General features: G+C 60.7%; 1 protein-coding gene across 1 annotated transcript in view; it reads right to left on the bottom strand.

Annotated features, from left to right (window-relative positions):
- The window catches only part of SND1 (staphylococcal nuclease and tudor domain containing 1), a 139,512-nt gene that overhangs the window by 22,104 nt on the left and 93,498 nt on the right, over positions 1-23,910 (bottom strand). Inside the window, exon 16 of the mRNA XM_082043181.1 lies at positions 12,345-12,454. Coding sequence (XP_081899307.1) covers positions 12,345-12,454 — 110 coding nt within the window. The remainder of the gene's footprint in view (positions 1-12,344; positions 12,455-23,910) is intronic.

Here is a 23,910-nt window from a genome sequence, read left to right as displayed (position 1 = left end):
TGCGGGGTGATGGGGGGGCTGCAGGGTGATGGGGGGGCTGCGGGGTGATGGGGGGGCTGCAGGGTGATGGGGGGGCTGCGGGGTGATGGGGGGGCTGCAGGGTGATGGGGGGGCTGCAGAGCGATCGGGGGGTGCAGCGCGATGCAGGGTTGCAGCGGGTTCCCCATAAAGGGGCTGCAGTGTGACTGGGGGGGGCTGCAGCATGATCAGGGGCTGCAGTGGGGTCAGTGCCAGGGGTTGCAGCGTGACTGGGGGGTTGCAGTGTCATTGGGGGCTGCAGCGTGACTGGGGGGGTGCAGTGTCACTGGGGGGCTGCAGCGTGACTGGGGGGTTGCAGTGTCATTGGGGGGCTGCAGCGTGATCAGGGGTGCAGTGCTTGGGGGGGCTGCAGCAGAATCCCCATAAAGGGGCTGCAGCGTGAGCAGGGGGGTTGCGATGCCATCGGGGGGGCTGCAGCATGACCGGGAGGGCTGCAGTGTCACCGGGGGGCTGCAGTGTCACCGGGGAAGCTGCAGTGTGCATGGGGGGGTTGCAGCATCATTAGGGGCTGCAGTGTGAGCAGCGCAAGGGGTTGCAGTGGGGGATAGAGGGGCTGCAGCACAACGGGGGGGCTGCAGTGCAATGGGGGGGCCGCAGGGTGGTTGGGGGGCTGCAGCATGATCACGGGGGGCTGCAGGGTGATTGGAGGGGCTGCAGGGTGATTGGGGGTGCAGTGCAATGGGGGGGCTGCAGTGAGAACAGGGGGGTTGCGATGCCATGGGGGGACTGTGGTGTGACTGGGGGGCTGTGGTGTGACTGGGGGGACTGTGGTGTGATTGGGGGGCTGTGGTGTGACTGGGGGGCTGTGGTGTGACTGGGGGGGCTCTGGAGCTGCTTGGTCCCCGCTGCCAGGCCTGGGAAACTTTCCTGCCTGAATCTCCCACCAAATCTGCAGGCAGGGGGGGTAACAGTACAGGCAGGGGTGACAGTGCAGGCAGGGGTGACAGTGCAGGCAGAGGGGTGACAGTGCAAGTGGGGGGGTGACAGTGCATGTAGGGGGGTGACAGTACAGGCAGGGGGGTGACAGTGCAGGCAGAGGGGTGACAGTACAGGCAGGGAGGTGACAGTACAGGCAGGGTGACAGTGCAGGCGGGGGTGACAGTGCAGGCAGAGGGGTGACAGTGCAAGTAGGGGGGTGACAGTGCAGGCAGGGGGTGACAGTACAGGCAGGGTGACAGTACAGGCAGGGGGGTGACAGTGCAGGCAGAGGGGTGACAGTACAGGCAGGGGGGTGACAGTGCAGGCAGGGGGGTGACAGTACAGGCAGGGGGGTGACAGTGCAGGCAGAGGGGTGACAGTACAGGCAGAGGGGTGACAGTGCAAGTAGGGGGGTGACAGTGCAGGCAGGGGGGTGACAGTACAGGCAGGGGGGTGACAGTGCAGGCAGGGGTGACAGTACAGGCAGGGGGGTGACAGTGCAGGCAGGGGGGTGACAGTACAGGCAGAGGGGTGACAGTGCAAGTGGGGGGTGACAGTGCATGTAGGGGGGTGACAGTACAGGCAGAGGGGTGACAGTGCAAGTAGGGGGTGACAGTGCAGGCAGAGGGGTGACAGTGCAGGCAGGGGTGACAGTACAAGCACGCCCCCCCCCCCCTCCCGCTTTATTTTGGGGAGCAAACAGAAGATTTCAGCTGCCAGAGCTGCCGCCCCCAGGCGGGTGCCCCACACCAAACCCCACAACACATGGTGCCCCCCCACAAAAACCGCGGCTTTACCGAGGAAACCCCCGAAAGGGGCGCGGGGGGCGCGCGGCCGCTGCCGCGTCCCGTGATTCAACCTCTGGGTTTATCCTGGTTTTACGGATAATTTCTATGGCAACGTCTGCGGTGGGGCCCGGCCCCCCCGGCGGCACGTGCCGGCACCCCCAGCACCCCACGGCGCGCCTGCGGGTGGGGGTCCCCGCCGCCACAAACTCGGGGTGCTGGGTGAGCGAGGGGGACGGTGCCGCGGCACCGGGGGCCTTTTGGGCGCTTTTCGGCGAGAGCCGCTCAGTCATTAGGCACCCGCGCTTGGGAAAAAGGCAAATATTTACCCGCTAAGAACAGGCACTTTCAGGAAAAATAGCAAATGTCACCAAAACCGCCGAGAAACCCCCGCGGAGGTGACACCGGGGACAAGGGGGGGACGCTCCGGCGGCTGCGACATGTGGTGGGATGCAATGGGACGCGGTGGGGAGGATGGCAGAGCCTCCTGCCACCCCCCCGAGCGGGTCACTGCTCCGGTTGCCATCACCGCGTCACCTCGGCGCTGTCACCGGTGTCACCGGGCGCCCGCGCCGGTGCCGCCGTCACCGTGCCCACCCTCCCCCCCACAACCCGACGCGGGGCTCCCGTTAATTATTCTTATTGCTGCGGATATTTTTGGCTCCGGTGCTGCAGATGGCTTCTCTTTTTTTTTACGGTTTTAATTCTATTTGATTATTTCTGGTTGCGGCGCTCGGGCCCGGCGCCGCCGGGACGCTGGCGCAGGATGGGGGCGATACACCGGCTTAACGACCGTGGATTTTAGGCTCAGCTCACCCCAGCGTGACAAACGGCACCGAGAAATGGCGCTTTCTGGTGATCCGGTGCCAACGCGCTGCCGGCGTGGCCGCCAAACCAGCCGGGGGGGGGCGGGGGACTTAGTCACCGGGCCACCGGCTTCACCGGGCTGGTGAGTCAGTCGTTAAATATTAAATACATTGGAATATTAACAATATACCCTCAAAAATCCACCGGCAGGCAAGAGGCTGAGGGGGAATTTGGCTGGGGTGGGTGGCACCTTCTCTGGGTGTCCCCAGGTCACCGTGGGGGCCTCGGGGACACCAGCGCCAGTGGGGAAACTGAGGCACGGAGCCGCCGCACTGTCCCCCCGTTCCCACTGCATAAGGGGCCGGGGGGCTCAGCACCATCCTGCGTCGCCCCCGGCAGCACCGCGGGGCTGTGCCGGCACCGGCCGAGCTGCCACCACGTGCCGCGCGGTTTTATTTCCCCGAAGCGTTTCCTGACTGCGGCAAGCGCTGCTTTCTTATAAGGGGGAGAGGATTTTATTTGCCGTTCCCCCCCCACCACCACGTAATTAGGATTGCAGCACATTTGCATAAACACTTTAGCAACTGATTTGCGTAACGCGCTGCTGTGCCGCACCCCGGCCTGGCGGGTTGGAACCTCCGCCATCCGCTTAACGCCGAAACGGGTGGAGAGGGGGACGCGGTGGCACCGGTGAGACCCCCCCCAGTCCCCAGGATGGGGCTCGGGGTCCCCAATATCTGCCGTGATGTCCCCGGCCGCCGCGTGGCCTCGGTGCCGCGGCCACGTGCCGGCGGTTCCCGGAGCGCATCAGTGCCGGGTGAGCGGGCGCCGCGACGCGCCGGCGGAGCCTGGCGGGACCCGGCCAGTGCTGGAAAATAAACCTGCACCTTGGGGAGAGGCGGCAGCCCGGCCGATGTAATTAAATCAGGCACCTTGTCACAATTAGGCTGCTCGTTTGCGCGACGCGGGGGGACGCGGAGCCGGGAGACGTCCCGGCGCTGCCGCGGCGCAGCTGCCGAGCTCGGTGCCACCGCGGGTGAGCCGGAGCGTCCTGGTGCCAGGCGGTGCCACGTGCCGGTGCTCGGGGGGATTTTGGGGAGGATTTTTGGGGGGATACCCCCTGGGGGGCTGCTCAGGGGGAGGTTTGGGGGGGATGCTCCCTGGGATGCTTGGGGCGATGCTTGGGGGGATTCCACAGGGCATTTTGCGGGGGATGCTCCCAGGGATGTTCCAAGGGATGCTCGGGGGGATTTTTTTTTGGGGGGGGGGTTGGGGGATGCTCCCAGGGATGCTTGGGGGATAGTCGGGGTGACGCCTGGGGCAATTTTTGGGGAGATGCTCCCAGAGATGCTGAGGGTGATGCTCAGGGGGATCTTTAGGGGGATGCTCCCATGTATGTTCCAAGGGATGCTCGCGAGGATTTTTGGGGGGATTTTAGGGGGATGCTCAGGGGATGCTTGGGGGAATTTTGGGGGGGATGCTTGGGGAGGTGCTCCCAGGGATGCCCGGGCAGAGTTTTGGGGGGATGCTCAGGGTGATGTTCTCCTGCCCTTCAGGCTCTCCAGCCCCATTTTTTCCCAAAGGCTCCGTCAAGGAGCGAGGGCTGAGACCTGCTGGAGAGGCTTCGTTAAGCTTTTAATGAGCTCCTGGACCGGAGCTGCTTCTCCTCTGGAGGATGCCGGCTCCTGCAACCCTGGGAAGGGCTCGGCAGCACCGAAGGCAGGTGGGGACCATCACCGGACCCGTGGCAGGCAGGGAGGGATGCAGGCAGGGATGCAGGAGGGGATGCAGGCAGGGATGCAGGGAGAGATGCAGGCAGGGATGCAGGCAGGGATGCAGGGAGGGATGCAGGAAGGATGCAGGGAGGGATGTGGGAGGGATGCAGGAGGGATGCAGGCAGGGATGCAGGCAGCGATGCAGACAGTGATCCAGGCAGGGATGCAGGAGGGATGCAGACAGTGATCCAGGCAGGGATGCAGGCAGCGATGCAGACAGTGATCCAGGCAGGGACGCAGGCAGGGATGCAGGAGGGATGCAGAAGGGATGCAGGCAGGGATGCAGGCAGGGATACAGGAGGGATGCAGGAGGGATGCAGGCAGGGATGCAGGCAGGGATGCAGGAGGGATGCAGGCAGGGATGCAGGCAGGGATGCAGGCAGGGATGCAGGCAGGGATGCAGACAGTGACCCAGGCAGGGATGCAGCCAGTGACCCAGGCAGGGATGCAGGAGGGCTGCAGGCAGGAATGCAGGCAGGGATGTTCTCCGCCTGCTCCGCAGAGCACCACCTGCCCCTTTTCCCAGCTCGGCACAGCGCCGCGGCCTCCGGGGCTCCTGCAAACTGCTGACACAGCAGCTGGAGCCTCTAATTAAAACCGTCAGGATAAAGGCAAAATGGGGGCGAGGAGGCAATGAAGAGGGGAACAAACCCCGCAAACCCACATTGGTTGGGTTGCACGGACTCCCCCTAAAAAGCCGGTACCGAGATGCTCATGGCAGGATCAGGAATTCCTGAGAGGGGGAGCTGGGGGGGGACAGGGAGGGGACAAGGAGCATCACAGTGAGGATTTTGTGACAAACACCCGGCTGCTTTGCTCCCATCAGTGGGGGGAGGAAGCACTACCCTTGACCCCCAGCTCCTGCTGGAGCCCCAAAATCTGGGGGGGAAACGGGGGTTCCCTGCTCTGGGAAGGGCAGGGGGGAGCTGGTGATGAGGGACACATCACCTATGCACCCACCACACATTTGGGGACAAGGGACAAACATGCACACGCGGGCAGAGCTGGGTGGTGGCACCTTAGGGGCATTTTTGAGCTGCTGCCCCCAGAGGGTGCTTAAATAACTTGGGCACTGCGCCCCGTGGGGGGTGGGATTTGGGGGTCCCCCCCGCTCCGGGGCAGAGGGCGCAGGGACACGGTGGCCCCGCTGCCAGCTGGGCACCACACACCTCAGAGAGAATGTCCCCAAGGGCCATCGGGGCGCCCACCCCCTGCAGGGGCTCCCCCAAAACTCCCCGGCTGCACCCCAAAACGTGGGGCTCACCCGACGCCTCTGATGAATCCAGCATCCTTGTGGCACCGCACAAAGGGACCGTCCCAGCGCTGCCACCCCACCCCGGGGCTGGGGGTGCCTGTTTTGGGGGGACACAGGAGCTGTTCGGAGCAGCCCCCCCTTCCCAGCGCCTCCCAGTGCCCAGAGCCCGCTGGGCTCAGCCCCGGCAGCGCCGCGGCGGCAGCTGCGGCTTTGTTCGAGGCTCCATCGAAATTCCACGCGCGTCCCGGCCAGATGGGGCGAATGGGCGGCCGGGGTGGGTGCAGGAAGGACAAACGCAGCCGGGGACGGGGGGACAGGCGCCGGGGCCGAGCCAGCCCGGCTGCACCCACCGTGCCGGCACCCAGGGGTCGGGGGTTCCACCCCCAGAGCCGGCAGGACCCCCAGGAGTGGGCAAGACCCCCGAGAGCTGGCAGCAGTTTACGCCGTGAGACGATGAGGAGGGACAGAGCGGCCCGGCACACCCCAGTGTCCCCATGTCCCAGTGTCCCCATGTCTCTGTGTCCCCACATCCCTGTGCCCAGCAGCCTGCGGTGATTTGGGTGGGTACAGGCTCTTGCTGCTCCAAAACCTACAGGTGGCCACAGTGCCATGCAGCTGTGCACACATCTGTATTCACATCTGTATCTGTACCCATGCCTGAGCCCACAACCACAGCTTTATCCACAATTAACAGCTGTACCTGCAGTGACATGTGCATCCATGCCCACATCTGCACCTGCAGCCATATATGCATCCATAACGCATTTGCATATACGGTCACACATGTATATATGCCCACATCTGCATCCATGATAACATCTGTACCTGTATCCACCATTACACCCACAACCACAACTTTATCCACAACCACATCTGCATCCACAGCCACATCTGTGTCTGTAGCCCCATCTGCACCAGCAACACCAAGTGCACCCATGGCCACATCTGCAACCACGTCTGTATATGTGCAAACATCTTCACCCACATCTGCATCAATGCCCCAGCCACATAAACATCAGTGTCCATATCCACATCTGCATCTACAACCATATCTGTATCCGCATCCACATTTACACCCACAACCGTATCTGCATACACAGCCACAGCTTTATCCACAACCACATCTGCACCTGTAACCATACCTGCATCTCCAGCAACAGTGACACCCATAACCACATCTACACCCACAGATACATCTGCATCCATGTCCACATCCACATCCGCATTCACAGCTGCACCTGCATCCATTCCCATACCTGCATCCACACCTGCATCCCTGTCCACACCTGCAAATGTGAACACCACTGCATCTACAGCTACACCTGCTTCTCTGGCCACATCTGCGCCCTCAACCACATCTGCATCTACAGCTACACCTGCCTCCCTGGCCAAATCTGCATCCACATCTGCACCCATACCCACACCTGCATCCCTGTCCACATCTGCAACGTGCCCACAACTGCATCTACAGCTACATCTGCTTCTCTGGCTACATCTGCACCCACATCCACATCTGCATCTACAGCTACACCTGCTTTTCTGGCCACATCTGCGTCCACATCAACATCTGGACTCATGCCCACACCTGCATCCCCGTCCACATCTACAACGGTGCCCACAAGTGCCTCTACAGCTACATCTGCTTCTCTGGCCACATCTGCATCCACATCCACATCTGGACCCCATGCCCACACCTGCATCCACACCCCTGCCGGCGTGGCCCTTGTCCCCGTCCCCGGAGCAGCCGCAGCCCGTGCGGTGCCGGGACGCAGCCGGGACCGCGGTGGTTCCGCACCCACACCAGGACACCCCCGGCGCATTACGCCACGTCGGGATTTACGTGGCCACACGATGGTGAATGTAAAGAGATGAAGGAATCGCCGGCAGCGCCGGTGTCAACCAGCCGGGGTAGGGAGAGCAGGAACGACGCAGTTTGATCTCCACAGCCGCTCGGGGAGGCGGGGAAAGGCTGCCGAGGGCATTTTTTCATCCGATATTGAAATTATGAATCACGGCGTAATTACACAAAATGGAGCTGGCGCTCCGGTGACACCGAAGTTTCAATCAGCCGAGTTGCGGGAGTTGAGGGAATTTTAATATCAAGAGACTTTAATGAGAGCGCAATAAAACAAGGGTGGGAAGGCAGAGACGGGAGGCACGTTTGTGGCAAATCCCTACATGGGTTCAGCAGCCCCGATTTGGCCTCGTCCCCCCAGATTTGGCCTCGTCCCCCCGGATCCAGCCACGGCACCTGCATTTTCCCCGAAGGATTGGCAGGAAAAGCCCAAATCTGCGCTCGAAGGTGCCCCCCGCAGCCGGGGGCTGCCCGTCCTCCTGCCGGGAGCACCGCAGCCGCGCAGCTTGCCATGTTCTCCTGCTGAAGATCAAAAGAAAGTCATTTACAGTTTTTCAGCAGAGAAGATAAAGCCGCTCCCCTGCGGGGCGACTGATGGAATTCGGATTAGCTGAGGCCATATGAGGTTGTGCCGCCGAGCAGGGCCCTGCGCCGGTGCCGGGAGGTGCCGCACGGGCCGGCGGTTGCCACGGGTCTGCCCTGCATCCACCATGCATTTGTCGTTTGTGCATCATGCATCTGCTGCGTGTGCATCACGCATCTGCTGTGCATCCAGCACAGATCCACTGTGTATCCGTGATGCATCAGCCATGCATCCATCACACATCTGCTGCGAGTGCATCACACGTCTGCCGTGCATCCACCGTGCATCCATCACGCATCCACCGTGTATCCGTGATGCGCCAGCCATGTATCCATCACGCATCTGCTGTGTGTGCATCACACGTCTGCTGTGCATCCACCGTGCATCCTTCACGCATCCAGCACACACCCATCGTGCATCCACAAGCATCTGCTGTGTGCGCATCACACATCTGCCGTGCATCCACCGTGCATCCATCACGCATCCACCACACACCCATCGTGTATCCACCAAGCATCTGCTCTGTATGCATCACGCATCTGCCGTGCATCCATCGTGCATCCAGCACGCATCCACCGTGTATCCGTGATGCAACAGCCATGTATCCATCGCGCATCTGCTGTGTGTGCATCACGCATCTGCCGTGCATCCACCGTGCATCCAGCACAGACCCACTGTATATCCGTGATGCATCAGCCATGCATCCATCATGCATCTGCTGCGTGTGCATCACACATCTGCCGTGCATCCACCGTGCATCCATCACGCATCCACCACACACCCATCGTGTATCCATCACGCATCTGCTGTGTGTGCATCACACGTCTGCCGTGCATCCACCGTGCATCCAGCACACACCCATCATGTATTCGTGATGCATCAGCCATGTATACATCAAGCATCTGCTGTGTGTGCATCACGCATCTGCCGTGCATTCACTGTGCATCCAGCACAGACCCACTGTGTATCCATGATGCACCAGCCATGTATCCATCATGCATCTGTTGTGTGTGCATCATGCATCCACCACACACTCACCGTGTATCCGTGATGCACCAGCCATGTATCCATCACGCATCTGCTGTGGATCCACCACCGAGTCCCCTCTGCATCTGCCACATCCTCCCCTGGGCATCCCCCTGCACCTACTGCTCACCCACTGTGCTGCTGTGTGACCCCACACATCTGTGCATCCACACATCTGTGCATCCACACATCCTCTGTGCACTCACCCTGCATCTGGTGTGTACCTGCCCTGCATCTGCTGTGCATTCGCCCTGCGTCTGCTACACATCCACCGTGCGTCTGCTGTGCATCCGTTCTGCATCCGCTGTGCATCCAGCATGGACCCGCTGTGCACCTGCTGTACTTGTGCTGTGCAACCCTGCACAGCCACTGTGCATCCAGCGTGCATCTGCTGCACATCCAGCACGGACCTGCTGTGCATCTGCTGTGCGACCCCGCACATCTGCTGTGCATCCACAGCTCCACTGTGCATCCACCCCGCATCCGCTCTGTATATGCCCTGCATCCTCTGTGCGTTCACCCCGCATCTGGTGTGTACCTGCCCTGCATCCTCTGTGCGTTCGCCCTGCATCTGCTCTGTATCCACTCTGCATCCACTGTGCATCCAGCGTGGACCTGCTGTGCATCTGCTGTGCAACCCTACACATCTACTGTACATCCACAGTGCATCCAGTATGGACCTGCTGTGCATCTGCTGTGCAGACCTGCACATCCACTGTACATCCACGGTGCATCCAGCGTGGACCTGCTGTGCATCTGCTGTGATTCTGTCCTGCATGCAGGCAGGGATGCAGATCCTCTATGCATCCGCTGTGCTTCTACTGTGCAACCCCACACATTTGCTGAGCATTCACCCTGCATCCTCTGTGCATTCGCCCTGAATCTGCTACACATCCGCTCTGCATCTGCTGTGCAACCCCACGTATCCTCTGTGCATCTGCCCTGCATCCGCTGTGCATCCGCCATGCACCCGCTGTGCATCTGTCGTGTATCTGGCACACAACCACCGTGCAGCCACCCTGTATCCGCCATGCATCTGCCCTGCATCTGCTGTGCATCCACTTTGCATCTGCCCTGCATCTGCTGTGCATCCACTTTGCATCTCCTGTGCATCTGCTGTGCATCCACTGTGCATCTCCTGTGCATCTGCTGTGCATCTCCTGTGCATCTGCTGTGCATCCACCGTGCATCTCCTGTGCATCTACCCTGCATCTGCTGTGCTTCTGTGGTGCACCCCACATAACCTCTGTGCATCCAGCCTGCATCTCTTGTGCATCTGTCCTGTGTCCGCTGAGCATCTGCTGAGTATCCACCACACATCTACCCTGCATCCACTGTGCATCCCTTATGTATCTGCCACACAACTACCCTGTATCCCTCCTGCATCCGCTGTGCATCTGCTGTGCAACCCCACACATCTGTGGTGCAACCACCATGAATCCACTGTGCATCCCCCCTGCATCTGCTGTGCATCCGCCGTGCATCCACCATGCACTTGCTGTGCATCCACCATGCATCTGCTGTGCATCCGCCGTGCATCCACCATGCACTTGCTGTGCATCCACCATGCATCCGCTGTGCATCCACCATGCACCCGCTGTGCATCCAACTTGCTCTGCATTCGCCCTGCATCTGCTGTGCATCCACCATGCACTTGCTGTGCATCCACCATGCATCTGCTGTGCATCCGCCCTGCATCTGCTGTGCATCCACCTTGCATCTCTTGTGCATCCTCTCTGTGTCCACTGAGCATCTACCAGGCATCCACTGTGCATCCCTTATGTATCTGCCACACAACTACCCTGCATCCATCCTGCATCTGCTGCACATCTGCTGTGCAACCCCACACATCTGTGGTGCAACCCCCATGAATCCACTGTGCATCCGCTGTGCTTCTGCTGGGCATCTTCCCTGCACCCGCCATGCATCCCCTCTGCACCCCCTGCGCTGCTGCTGTGCAGCCCCACACATCCACGGTGCATCCACCCTGCACCTGCGCTGCATCCACCATGCACTCGCTTTGCATCCACCATGCACTTGCTTTGCATCCACCATGCATCCACCCTGCGTCTCTTGTGCGTCTGTTCTGTGTCCGCTGAGCATCTGCTGAGCATCTACCACACATCTACCATGCATCCACTGTGCATCCATTGTGCATCTGCCACAACAGCCCCCTGCACCCACCCTGCACCCACTGTGCATCTGCTCTGCAGCCACTCTGTATCCACCACGCATCCATTGTGCATCAATCGTGCATCTGCCACACAACCACGCTGCATCTGTCCCGTATCCACTGTGCGGCTGCTGTGCAACCCCACACGCCGGTGGCGCATCCACCGTGCATCTGCCGAGCAGCATCTGCACCTCCCACGCGTCCACGGTGCGTTTGGCGTGGATCTGCCACGCAGCCACCCTGCAGCCACCCTGCAGCCACCGCGCATCCGCCCTGAGTCTGCTGTGCAACCCCCACAAATAGAAAATAAAATAAAATAAAACAAAATAAAATAAAGCAGCAGAGGTGGCCCCACCTGTCCCCTGCCCGGAGAAGCCACCGATCCCCACCCCGTCGCTGCCTTCAGCCAGGGCAGGTTTAGTGCCGGAGCAAACGCGACGTCGCTGGGATTTACGGACGGGCACCAAACGCCCGGGGATGCTCTCGGCACCACCCGGTATGTACCAGCACACGGCTCCCACCCACCCCCAGCAGCGCCGGAGCCGCGGGGATGGGGGTCCCATGGGCACCGCTGTGCGCTGGCCCCCCCGGCACAGCCCCTGGCACGGCCGCGGCTCAGACTCCTCCACGTCGGAGCATCGCCCGGGTCTGGCACCAGCACCGTGGCTCAGAGTCCCCATACCAGGACATCACCAGCGTCCAGTGCCGGCACCGCGGCTCAGACCCCACACAGGGACATCACCAGTGTCCATCACCCCAGCTCAGACCCCCCATACAGGGACATCACCAGGATCCACCACCCCAGCTCAGACCCCCCATGCCGGCGCATCACCGGTGTCCATCACCGCGGCTCAGAACTCCCCACGCCGGGACATCACCAGGGCCTGGCACCGGCACCGTGGCTCAGACCCATCACACCAGGACATCACCAGCATCCAGCACAGCGGCAAAACCACAACGTACCAACACAGAGAGGCGAGCGGGGCCAAATCCGGCACCACAGGCGCAGTGCAGCCCCCCCCGACCTCGCCTTTGCCCTTCGGCAAGTTCCGCGCCGCCCCGGCATCACCAGCACCCCCGGCCCGGCACCCCGCCGTGTCCCCACGCGTGTCCCCGCGTGTCCCCTACCTCCCGCTGCAGCACCAGCTCCTTGGTGAAGTGCGTGGCCTCCTCGCTGAAGGGCTCCCCCTCCTGCACCAGCCCCGGCAGGTTCCGCGCCCCCCGGGGACACTCGATGCCTGCGGGAGGAAGAGGAGGGAGAGGAGGGTGAGCTGGCTGGGGTCCAGGGGGAGCATTGCTGGGGACGTCACCTGGAAGGGATGTTTTGGGGAGGAAGGGGGCCACCCGAGCCCAGGTGGGATGTGACCAGCTCCTGTGACACAGGAGGGTCCCCAGCGCTGGCACTGGCCTTGTATGGGGACAGGAGACTGGGACAGTGATGGGGACAGCAGGGATGGGGGCATGGGGACGAGCCGGCAGGGATGGGGACAAGCAGAGGATGAGCGATCAGGGATGGGGACACAGGGACAAGTGGGGGAAGAGCCAGTGGGGATGGGGACAAGCAGGGACAGGGACATGGGGACAAGCAGAGGATGAGCCATCAGGGATGGGGACACGGGGACAAGTGGGGATGGGGACACAGGGACAAGCAGAGGATGAGCCATCAGGGATGGGGACACGGGGACAAGTGGGGATGGGGACACGGGGACAAGCAGAGGATGAGCCATCAGGGATGGGGACACAGGGACAAGTGGGGATGGGGACACGGGGACAAGCAGAGGATGAGCCATCAGGGATGGGGACACGGGGACAAGTGGGGATGGGGACACGGGGACAAGCAGAGGATGAGCCATCAGGGATGGGGACACAGGGACAAGTGGGAGAAGAGCTAGTGGGGATGGGGACACAGAGACAAGCAGGGATAGGGATATAGGGACAAACGGGATCAGTCAGCAAGGATGGGGACACAGGGACAAGCCAAAAAGGATGGGGACATGGGGACGAGCAGGGGAAGAGCCAGCAGGGATGGGGACAGAGGGACAAGTCAAAAAGGATAGGGACACAGGGACAAGCAGCAGACGAGACAGAAGGGACAGGGACATGGGGATGAGACAGTGGGGATGGGAACATGGGGACAAGCAGGGGACAAGCCATCAGGGATGGGGACATGGGGACAAGTTGGGGAAGAGTCATTGGGGATGGTGACATAGGGACAAGCAGGGATGGGGACATAGGGACAAACAGGGGATGAGCCAGCAAGGATGGGGACATGGGGACGAGCAGGGCAAGAACTGGCAGGGATGGGGACACAGGGACAAGCTCCTTGGGGAGGGCTCCCCACTCTGTCCCAGGCTGGGGGCAGGGGGGAGCCCCTGTCCCTGTCCCCAAAGCACCCACCCTGCCAGAGGAGCTGCCTCGGAAGGGGTTTTGTGGACCCCCGGGGGTTTTGGGGACGCCAGGGTGCAGCTGGGGTGTGACACCCCCATGCTGTGTCACGGGGAGCGCCCCCCCCGCCCCATAAACCACCACGAAAAATCAAAACACGTGAAAACACGGGGAGGAGAGGGAGGGTGCGGGGGCACCGGCCCACGCCCAGACCCCCTCCCTGCCTCAGTTTCCCCACCTGCAAACCGGGGTGACCACCCGGGCTCCCCAAAGCGCTGCCAGCGCCGGCGCTGGCAGAGATTATTAAACGGGGAAGTGCTGCATTATTAATTGTGTTTTACAGAACTGGTTATTAATGAAGTGCTGGGAATTTCACGGAGCGGCCGCCTGAGCTGTGGGCAGATGGATGAGGAGGAGGATGAGGATGATGAGGATGGGGATGAGGATGAATATGATAAGGATGTGGATGATGAGGATGGGGATGATGAGGATGATGAGGATGCGGATGATGAGGATGGGGATGATGGAGATGGGGATGATGAGGATGGGGATGATAAGGATGGGGATGATGAGGATGGGGATGATGGAGATGGGGATGATGAGGATGGGGATGATGAGGATGGGGATGAGGATGATAAGGATGGGGATGATGAGGATGGGGATGATAAGGATCAGGATGATGAGGATGGGGATGATGAGGATGGGGATGAGGATGACGGGGATGAGGATGATAAGGATGGGGATGATGAGGACGGGGATGATGAGGATGAGGATGATGGAGATGGGTATGATGAGGAAGGGGATGAGGATAATGGGGATGAGGATGATGAGGATGGGGATGATGAGGATGATGGAGATGGGGATGATGAGGATGAGGATGGGGATGATGAGGACGGGGATGATGAGGATGATGAGGACGGGGATGATGAGGATGATGAGGATGAGGATGGCAGCCCCTAACACCAGGACAGGGAGATTTCTGGAAAGGCAGCAAAACGTGGGCTGCGGGTCCCAGGCCCCAAACCACCCAGCACCGGCTGCACCGCGCACGGACCCTGGTTGTGAGTGGGAGGAAGGAGCCGAGACCCGTCTCCTCCTCCTCGTTCTGGCATGCGGCTCCGGCACGGCCGGCTCTGTGCCGAGGCCACGCACGGATCCCGTGCAAACACGCTCCCGGCGTCTCCGGCAACGAGCATCCTCCAGCACCGCAAAACGAGGCGCCGGAGCTGCCAAGAGCGTGTCTGCCCTTCCTCCTCCTCCTCCTCCTCCTCCGCGAGCGAGCGGGGGCTGGGGGAAGGGAGCTGCAGCTTATGCACCGCGGCGGAGACTTGATTTTTCCTCTACAGAAAGCGATTTGAAGAAATCGCTGAGGAAGCCTCTGAGTCCTTAAATAAAATACAAAAGCCAAGCGCAGCGTTTTTGCAGGAGATCCCGGCACACAAATACCCTGAGCCCAGACAGCAGCTCCGGGTGCCACCTCAAATCCTCTTTGTGCCCCTGACACCTCCTAAACCCGCACGAGCAAAGGCAAAGGAAAACCTCAAAGGGATGGGACGAGCGCACTCAGCCCCACAAACATCAGCGAGGGGAGCGAGCCCGGCAAAGTTCCCCGGCAAAGGCGAAGCGGCGGCTCTGCCGCTGTTCCCGGGAAGCCGTAATGCATTGGAATGCGCAGATGAGGGATGCGGTTTGGAGCGCTGCAGCGTGCAGCGGCCACCGCGCTCCCCCGGGGTCTCCGACCCCGCCACAAATCACTTGTGCCGAATGCCCTGGTGCCGGCGGGGTGGGGGACGCGGGGGCCGGGGATGCAGAGGAGGCTCCTACCCGGTCCCATCCCCCAAGGGTGGAAGTCGAGGGCTGGGGACAAACACCCTGCAGCATCCTGGGGTAACCATAGCATCCTGGGGTATCCCAGAGCGTCCCACAGCATCCTGCAGCATCTCAGAGCATCCCTTGGTATCCTAGGGCATCCCACCTCATCTTGGGGTATCCTGCAGCATCCCTGGGAATCCTGCAGCATCTCAGAGCACCCACAGCATCAAGAGTGTCCCACAGCATCCTGGGGCATCCTGCAGCATCTCAGAGCATCCCTTGGTATCCCAGGGCATCCCGCAGCACGCCACCTCATCTTGGGGTATCCTGCAGCATCCCAGGGCATCATCCCACAACATCCCAGGACATCCTGCAGCATCCCAGGGTACGCACAGCATCCCAGGACATCCCAGAGTGTCCCACAGCATCCTGGGGTATCCTGCAGCATCTCAGAGCATCCCTTGGTATCCCAGGGCATCCTGCAGCATCCCACCCACCTCATCTCAGGGTATCCTGCAGCATCCCTGGGAATCCTGGGGTAACGCACAGCATCCCAGAGCACCCCACAGCATCCCACAGTATCCCGGGGTATCCCAGAGCACCCTGGGGCATCCCATCTCATCTCAGGGCACCCTGCAGCATCTCTGGGAATCCTGCAGCATGTCAAGGTACCCACAGCAAACCAGGGCATCCTGCAGCATCTCAGAGCATCCCTTGGTATCCCGCAGCATGCCACCTCATCTTGGGGTATCCTGCAGCATCCCTGGGAATCCTGGGGTAACCCGCAGCATCCCAGAGCGCCCCACAGCATCCCACAGGATCCTGGGGCATCCCAAAGCACCCTGGGGCATCTCGCAACATCCCAGGACATCCTGCAGCATCTCAGGGTACCCACAGCATTCTGGGGCATCCTAGAGCATCTCAGAGTATCTCGGGGCATTCTGCAGCATCTTGGGGTATCCTACAGCATCCCAGGGTAACCCACAGCATCTTGGGGTACCCCACAGCACACTGGGGAATGCCACAGCATCCTGGGGCATCCTGAAGCATCCCCAGAAATCCCAGGGTTTCCCACAGCATCCCAGGGTACCCACAACATCCTGGGGCATCTCAGAGCATCCCAGAGTATCCCACAGCATCCCGGGGCATCTCAGAGCATCCCAGGACATCCAGCAGCATCCCCAGGAATCCCGGGTATCTCACAACATCCCAGGGTACCCACAACATCCTGGGGTATCTCAGAGCATCCCAGAGTATCCCACAGCATCCTGGGGCATCTCAGAGCATCCCAGGACATCCAGCAGCATCCCTGGGAATCCCGGGATATCTCACAACATCCCAGGGTACCCACAACATCCTGGGGTATCTCGGGCTTTCCCACAGCATCCTGGGGTACCCACAGCATCCTGGGGCATCCTAGAGCATCCCACAGTATCCCAGGGCATCCTGCAGCATCCTGGGATTTCTCACAGCATCTTGGAGCATCCCACAGCATCCCAGGGCATCCCAACTCATCTCGGGATACCCCGCAGCATCGCAGGGTATCTTCCAGCACCCCTGGGAATCCTGGGGTACCCTCAGCATCCTGGGACATCCCACAGCATCCTGGGGTACCCCAGGCTTTCCCTCAGCATCCCAGGGTACTCACAGCATCCCAGAGCATCTTGGGGTACCCTGTAGCATCCTGGGGCATCTTTGAGCAACTTGGGGTTCCCCAGAGAATCCCAGGGTACCCACAGCATCCAAAGGCATCCCGCAGCATCCCAGAGCATCTTGGGGTACCCAGAGCATCGTGGGGCATCCCGCAGCATCCCAGAGACCGGTGGAGGGACCGATCCTGTGCTGCCGGGGAGTGGAGCCCCCAGCACCACCCCCCGGCTCATTTCACCAGTGGTTGGGGGGCTTGTCATACAATAACAAGGCTAACATATCACATGTAATATATCATATACAAGATAGAAAATAAATTATATCTATGTAATATTGAAAATGAATTATATATATAATAAATAGCAAATAATATATAATAATATATAATATACAGGGTGCTTGAAAAAGATGGACCCAATTTCAAAGTAATTTCAATTTATTTTTGAAATACCCTGTATAATATAAATTACTCCTATATATCATTATATAGCGTATATCTATATATTCACAGGAGAGCACTGCTTGTCCACGGATAAACCACGGGGGTTTATCCCTCAGCAAAAACCCCCACGAATGTCTCCATGGAAAATCTCCGTGATTTACCATGAAATTCCCAGCCCCTGGAGCGGGGGGGCTTTGCCGGCCCGGCTGTCTGGGCTTTAAACAGCGTTTTTGCCCTGGCTGTGCCGTAACCGCGACCGGCACCGCGGAGCAGGGGCGGCACCGCGCGAGGTTCTCCGATGCTGGACATTGACCCCGGGAGGATTGATGGAGTTTGGGAGAAATCGGGGGCAGAGGGAGGAGAGGAGCATCAGCCACCGCAACAAATCCCCCCATAATTGCCGGCGGCACGGCCAGAGCGAGACCCAAACGCCAAGGAGCGGTGCCGGATCCTGACGGCTGCACCGCGCAGGGGCTCCGGGTCCCATCCAACCCTTCCAACCGGCAGCGCTGGGGCAGGATGGTGCTGCCTGTCCCCAGGGGCTGGCGGTGACACCGGGGTCTGGCGGTGACGCCAGGGGGTGGCGGTGATGCCAGGGGCCTCGCAGTGACACTGGGGTCTGGTGGTGGTGCCAGGGGCCTGGCAGTGACACCAGGGTCTGGCGGTGACACCGGGGTCTGGCGGTGACACTAGGGTCTGGCGGTGACACTGGGGTCTGGCGGTGATGCCAGGGGCCTGGCAGTGACACTGGGGTCTGGCGGTGACGCCAGGGGGTGGCGGTGGTGCCAGGAGCCTGGCAGTGACACCGGGGTGGCAGTGACACCGGGGTCTGGTGGTGACACTGGGGTCTGGCGGTGACATCGGGGTCTGGCAGTGACATCGGGGTCTGGCGGTGATGCCAGGGGCCTGGCAGTGACACCGGGGTGGCGGTGACATGGAAGTCTGGCAGTGGTGCCAGGGGCCTGACAGTGACACCGGGGTCTGGCGGTGACACCGGGGTCTGGTGGTGACATTGAGGTCTGGTGGTGACGCCGGGGTCTGGTGGTGACACTGGGGTCTGGCGGTGACACTGGGGTCTGGTGGTGACACTGGGGTCTGGCGGTGATGCCAGGGGCCTGGCAGTGACACCAGGGTCTGGCGGTGACACTGGAGTCTGGCGGTAACGCCGGGGCCCGGCAGTGACACCGGGGTCTGGCAGTGACATCAGGGTCTGGCGGTGACACCGGGGGGTGGCGGTGACACCGGGGGGTGGCAGTGACACCGGGGGCTGCCTCTTGCCGTAGGCAGCATCCCCGGCGCTGCCCGGCGCCGAGTCGTGATGGCGACTTGGCTGCTGCCGCGTGGGAGCGCGGCGTATTTTTAACGCTCGTCCCTACCAAAATAGCGGCTGTCAGGAACAGGCAAACAGACGGCAGCGGGGAGGCTGCCGGAGCGTGCCGGCGCTGGCTAACGCGGCACAGGGCTGGGGGGCTGCATGGGACCCCCAGCCCGGCACCCGGCGGAGGGCGCAGCGCTCAGCTCACCGCAGCCCCGCGCACTGGGGACGGACGGACAGACTGGCGGACACACCAGCCTGGGGGGAAATGCTGCTCCGCTGCACCCCGAAACCGCAGGGCTGCGGCTTTTGGGGTGACCGCGTCCTGACACTGCGTGTCTGTGGCATCTGGTGTCACCACATCTCAGGGTTTGGGGTGACCATGTCCTGACGCTGTGTCTGCAGTATGTAGGGACAACGCGTCCTGACGCTGCACATCTGCAGGGTTTGGGGTCACCACACCTCAGGATTTGGGGTCACTGTGTCCCGACACTGTGTGTCTGCAGCCTTTGGGGTCACCGGATCCCAAATATTGCAGCTTTTGGGGTCACCGTGTCCTGACACCGTCTGTCTGTGGCATCTGGTGTCACCACATCTAAGTCTTTGGGGTCATCATGTCGTGACACTGTACCTGCAGCATGTGGGGTCACCGTGTCCTGACACCTGACTGCAGCATCTGTCACCACATCTCAGCATCAACATCCGCAGCATTTGGGGTTCCTGCACCCCAACACTGCACATCTGCAGCATCCAGGGTCACCACATCTCAAATGCTGCAGCTTTTGGGGTCACCGTGTCCCCACAGCGCGCATCTCCAGCATCTGGTGTCACCAAATCCTGACACCGTATCTGCAGCATTTAGGGACAACATGTCCTGACCCTGCACACCTGCAGCTTTTGGGGTCACCACATCTCAGATGCTGAAGCCTTTGGGGTCACCGCGTCCTGAAACCCTGTGTCTGTGGCACCTGGTGTGTCACCACGTCCCACTGCAGCATTTGGGGTCACCGTGTCCTGACACCCTGTGTCTGTGGCACCTGGTGTGTCACCACATCCCACTGCAGCATTTGGGGTCACCACGTCCCCGCAGGACACATCCGCATCCCACACCGATGCGGATGCTCTGCCCCACAACCCGGAGCCCCCAGGAGACCCCCCCATCCCCAGGACATGTCCCTGTGTCCCCGGGCTGCTGTGACACTGTCCCCGAGCTCAGCCATGACGGCGGGTACTTGGCACCGCGGGGCTGCACGGCTGGTGACGTCCCCTCAGGGTCTCAGGCTCCCCATGGAGACACCGACGTCCCGGATCCGCCGTCACCATCATCCTCCTCACAGAGAAACGCCGCATTGCCATTCCCCGCCTAAATATGCAGCTCCCATGGCTCCTCTGCAAAATTTTGGGGCACCCGCACCCCAACAGTGCCGGGGGTGAAGCACGGGCCCCCCCATCGCCCCGCGGGGCCCGATCCTGCTGCCGAGAAGGCGTCAGGCTGGGAAAGCGGAACCCGGGGATTAAATTAGCGCCTCTCTATTTGCACATATTTATAGCACTCCAACGTATATATTTTAGCTGGGAAGACGGGCTGAGGCTCCCTCGAGAGCATCCTCCAAGTCACATTTACAAGGGACCTGTCTTCTCTTTATGATGCTCATTTGCATTGGAGATACCTATATTTAAAAAACGCAAGCATTGATAAAATACGGAGACTTATGGTGTTTCTGGCTCGAAGCGATGGGTGAGCAGAACGGCAAAATAAAAGTAGGTGTGAGTGCAGAGACCCGGAGCACACACTGGGCTCATTGTCACACCTCCCAGGTCCTCGCACTGTCACCCCACTGCTGCTGCCCACCACCCGCCCCCATTGTTTTATATGATGTCGTTAACTCGGGCAATTAATCAATTAGCAGGTTGGCCCTATAAAACCACATAAGCGTGGGAGGATGTGTGGGGAGGGCAGGGCCCTCATCTACACTGGGACACCCCCAAACTGGGATCCCCCTGCTGAAACCCTCCCAAACTGGGCCCCCCCTGCTGTGCAGTGGGTGCCCCAGGGTGGGCACTGACCCAGGGGGGTGGCTGAGGGTGGGCTGGGATCCCTCAGCCCCCCCGGGACACCGGTGCTGTACTGGAGCTAATGATGGATGGGGAGTGGGGGGGTCAAGAGGACACCCCAAAATCCAGCTGATGGGAGTGAGCAGAGGCTGGGGGGTCAGGGGATGCTCTGGAAGCCCCATGGGGGATGATGGTCCTGGGGGGCCATGGAGAAGGATGATGGAGCAGGGACACTGTAGGACCATGGAGCAGGGGTCCCCACGGTGGAGGAACCACATGGCACAGGGACCCTCATGGAATAGGGACCCCCATGGAGCATGTATGCCCACGCAGTAGGGACCCCATGGCGCAGGGACCCCCACAGCACAGGGACTCCCATGGCGCAGGGACCCCATGGCGCAGAGACCCCATGGCACAGGGTCCCCCATGGTGAAGGGACCCCATGGTGCAGAGACCCCATGGCACGGGGACCCACATGGAGCGGGTACTCCATGGCACAGGGACCCCCACAACACAGGGACTCCCATGGGGCAAGGATGCCCATGGCACAGGGACACCATGGCACAGGGACCCACATAGAGCAGGGACTCCATGGCACAGGGACCCCCACATAAAGCAGGGACTCCCATGGAGCAAGGATGCCCATAGCGCAGGGACACCATGGCACAGGGACCCACATAGAGCAGGGACTCCATGGCACAGGGACCCCCACATAGAGCAGGGACTCCATGGCACAGGGACCCACATGGAGCAGGGACTCCATGGCACAGTGACCCCACGGCACAGGGCTCAGCCAGACACAGGCTCTGCCACCGCGGTGCTGGGACCCCCCCAGGGTGCCGGCGCTCGGAGGTGGGGGACAACCCAGCTGCTCAGCTCAGTGCACACAAGGTCCCCCCAGCAGGACCCCCTGCTCCCCTCACCCCATTTCACCCTCCAGCAGCTCACCGCAGTGACCCCCCCAGAACCCCTGCGGTCTGGGGACTCCCAGAGCCCCCCCGGCCACCTGCCCTTTCATTAGCTGTTTCACTGAATAATTGATCAGGGCTCATTAGAGGCAGAGCTGCTTCAATAACCAAGTTTGCCTTACTCAGGGTAAAAGTTTAATTTTCCAGCGCCGCGAGCTGGGAGAGGTGCCAGCCCCCCCCAGCTCCCCTGCTGTCCCCGTCACCACGTGTGTCCCCATCACCACGTGTGTCCCCATCACCACGTGTGTCCCCGTGCCAGGGCAGCCCAAACCTCCACCCCGGTGACCGCGCACCCAGGGCGGCTGCGCCCACAGGACACCCGGCTCTTGCTTCAGGGTTTGTCACCAACCAGAGCGATGGGGACAAATGGCCCGCTGCGAGGATGAGGAGGGGACGAGGCTGATGCACCGAGCTCGCCGGCATCGGTGGCAACAGCTAACTGGCACGCTACCTGCCTCTTTAGCCTGTAATTAATGTGTACGGCTTGATTAGAGAGCTCGGCTGGGGAAGGGCTCCCTGGGGAAGAGCCGGGGGGCAGGAGCGGTGTCCTCCCCCAGCGCCGAGGGGAGCGGGGAGGGAGCCGGACGGTTCTCCCTGTGCTCCAGAGGCACCTCCAGCAGCGCCGTTAGCACAGCACGGTTGCACATGGGCAACAGGGGACGGTCCTGAGCGATGCAGGGCGATCCTGAGTGATGCAGGATGCTCCTGTGTGCTGCAGGATGCTCCTGTGCAGCACAGTACAACCCTGAGCAATGCAGGGTGATCCTGAGCGATGCAGGATGCTCCTGTGTGCTGCAGGATGCTCCTGTGCAGCACAGTACAACCTTGTGCAATGCAGGGTGCTCCTGTGCAATGCAGGATAATCCTGAGTGATGCAGGATGCTCCTGTGTGCTGCAGTATGCTCCTGTGCAGCACAGTACAACCTTGTGCAATGCAGGGTGCTCCTGTGCAATGCAGGATAATCCTGAGTGATGCAGGATGCTCCTGTGTGCTGCAGTATGCTCCTGTGCAGCACAGTACAATCCTGTGCAACGCAGGATGATCCTGAGTGATGCAGGATAATCCTGAGCGATGCAGGATGCTCCTGTGTGCTGCAGGATGCTCCTGTGCAGCACAGTACAATCCTGAGCAATGCAGGGTGATCCTGAGCGATGCAGGATGCTCCTGTGTGCTGCAGGATGCTTCTGTGCAGCACAGTACAATCCTGAGCAATGCAGGGTGATCCTGTGTGCTGCAGGACGATTCTATGTGCAATGCAGGACGATTCTATGTGCAATGCAGGATGATTCTATGTGCAATGCAAGACCATCCTGTGCAATGCAGGATGATCCTGTGTGCTGCAGGATGCTCCTGTGCAGCACAGTACAATCCTGTGCCATGCAGGGTGCTCCTGTGCCAAACCGAGTGATCCAGCGTAACATGGTACAATCCTGTGCAGCATGGGATGCTCCTGTGCAATGCAGGATGATCCTGTGCAATGCAGTGCAATCCTGCACAATGCAGGATGCTCCTGAGCAATGCAGGATGATCCTGTCCTACACAGGATGAACCTGTGCAATGCAGCATGCTCCCGTGCAACGCATGATGATCCTGAGCAATGCAGGATGATCCTGTGCGATGCACGATGATTCTTTGCAATGTAGGATGCTCCAGTGCAGCACGGGATGCTCCTGAGTCAGGCGGGATGCTCTTGTGCAATGCAGGACGATCCTGTGCAATGCAGGACCATCCCGTGCAAAGCAGGATGATCCCATGCAATGCAGGACCATCCTCTGCAATGCAGGGTGGTCCTGTGTAATGCAGGATGATCCCGTGCAGCACAGGATGCTCCTGTGTGGTGCAGGATGATCCTGTGAGATGCAGGATGCTCCTGTGCAATGCAGGACGATCCCGTGCAATGCAGGGTGATCCTGCACAGCAAAGGATGATCCTCTGCAATGCAGGACAATCCCGTGCAATGCAGGGTGATCCTGCACAGCGAAGGATGATCCTGTGGAATGCAGGACGGTCCTGCACAGCGAAGGATGATCCTGTGCAGTGCAGGATGGTCCTGAGCGCTGCAGGAC

Source organism: Streptopelia decaocto, assembly GCF_964273445.1.
Source record: "Streptopelia decaocto genome assembly, chromosome: 1".
Taxonomy (NCBI): Eukaryota; Metazoa; Chordata; class Aves; order Columbiformes; family Columbidae; genus Streptopelia; species Streptopelia decaocto.
This window is presented reverse-complemented; position numbering and strand designations above follow the sequence as displayed.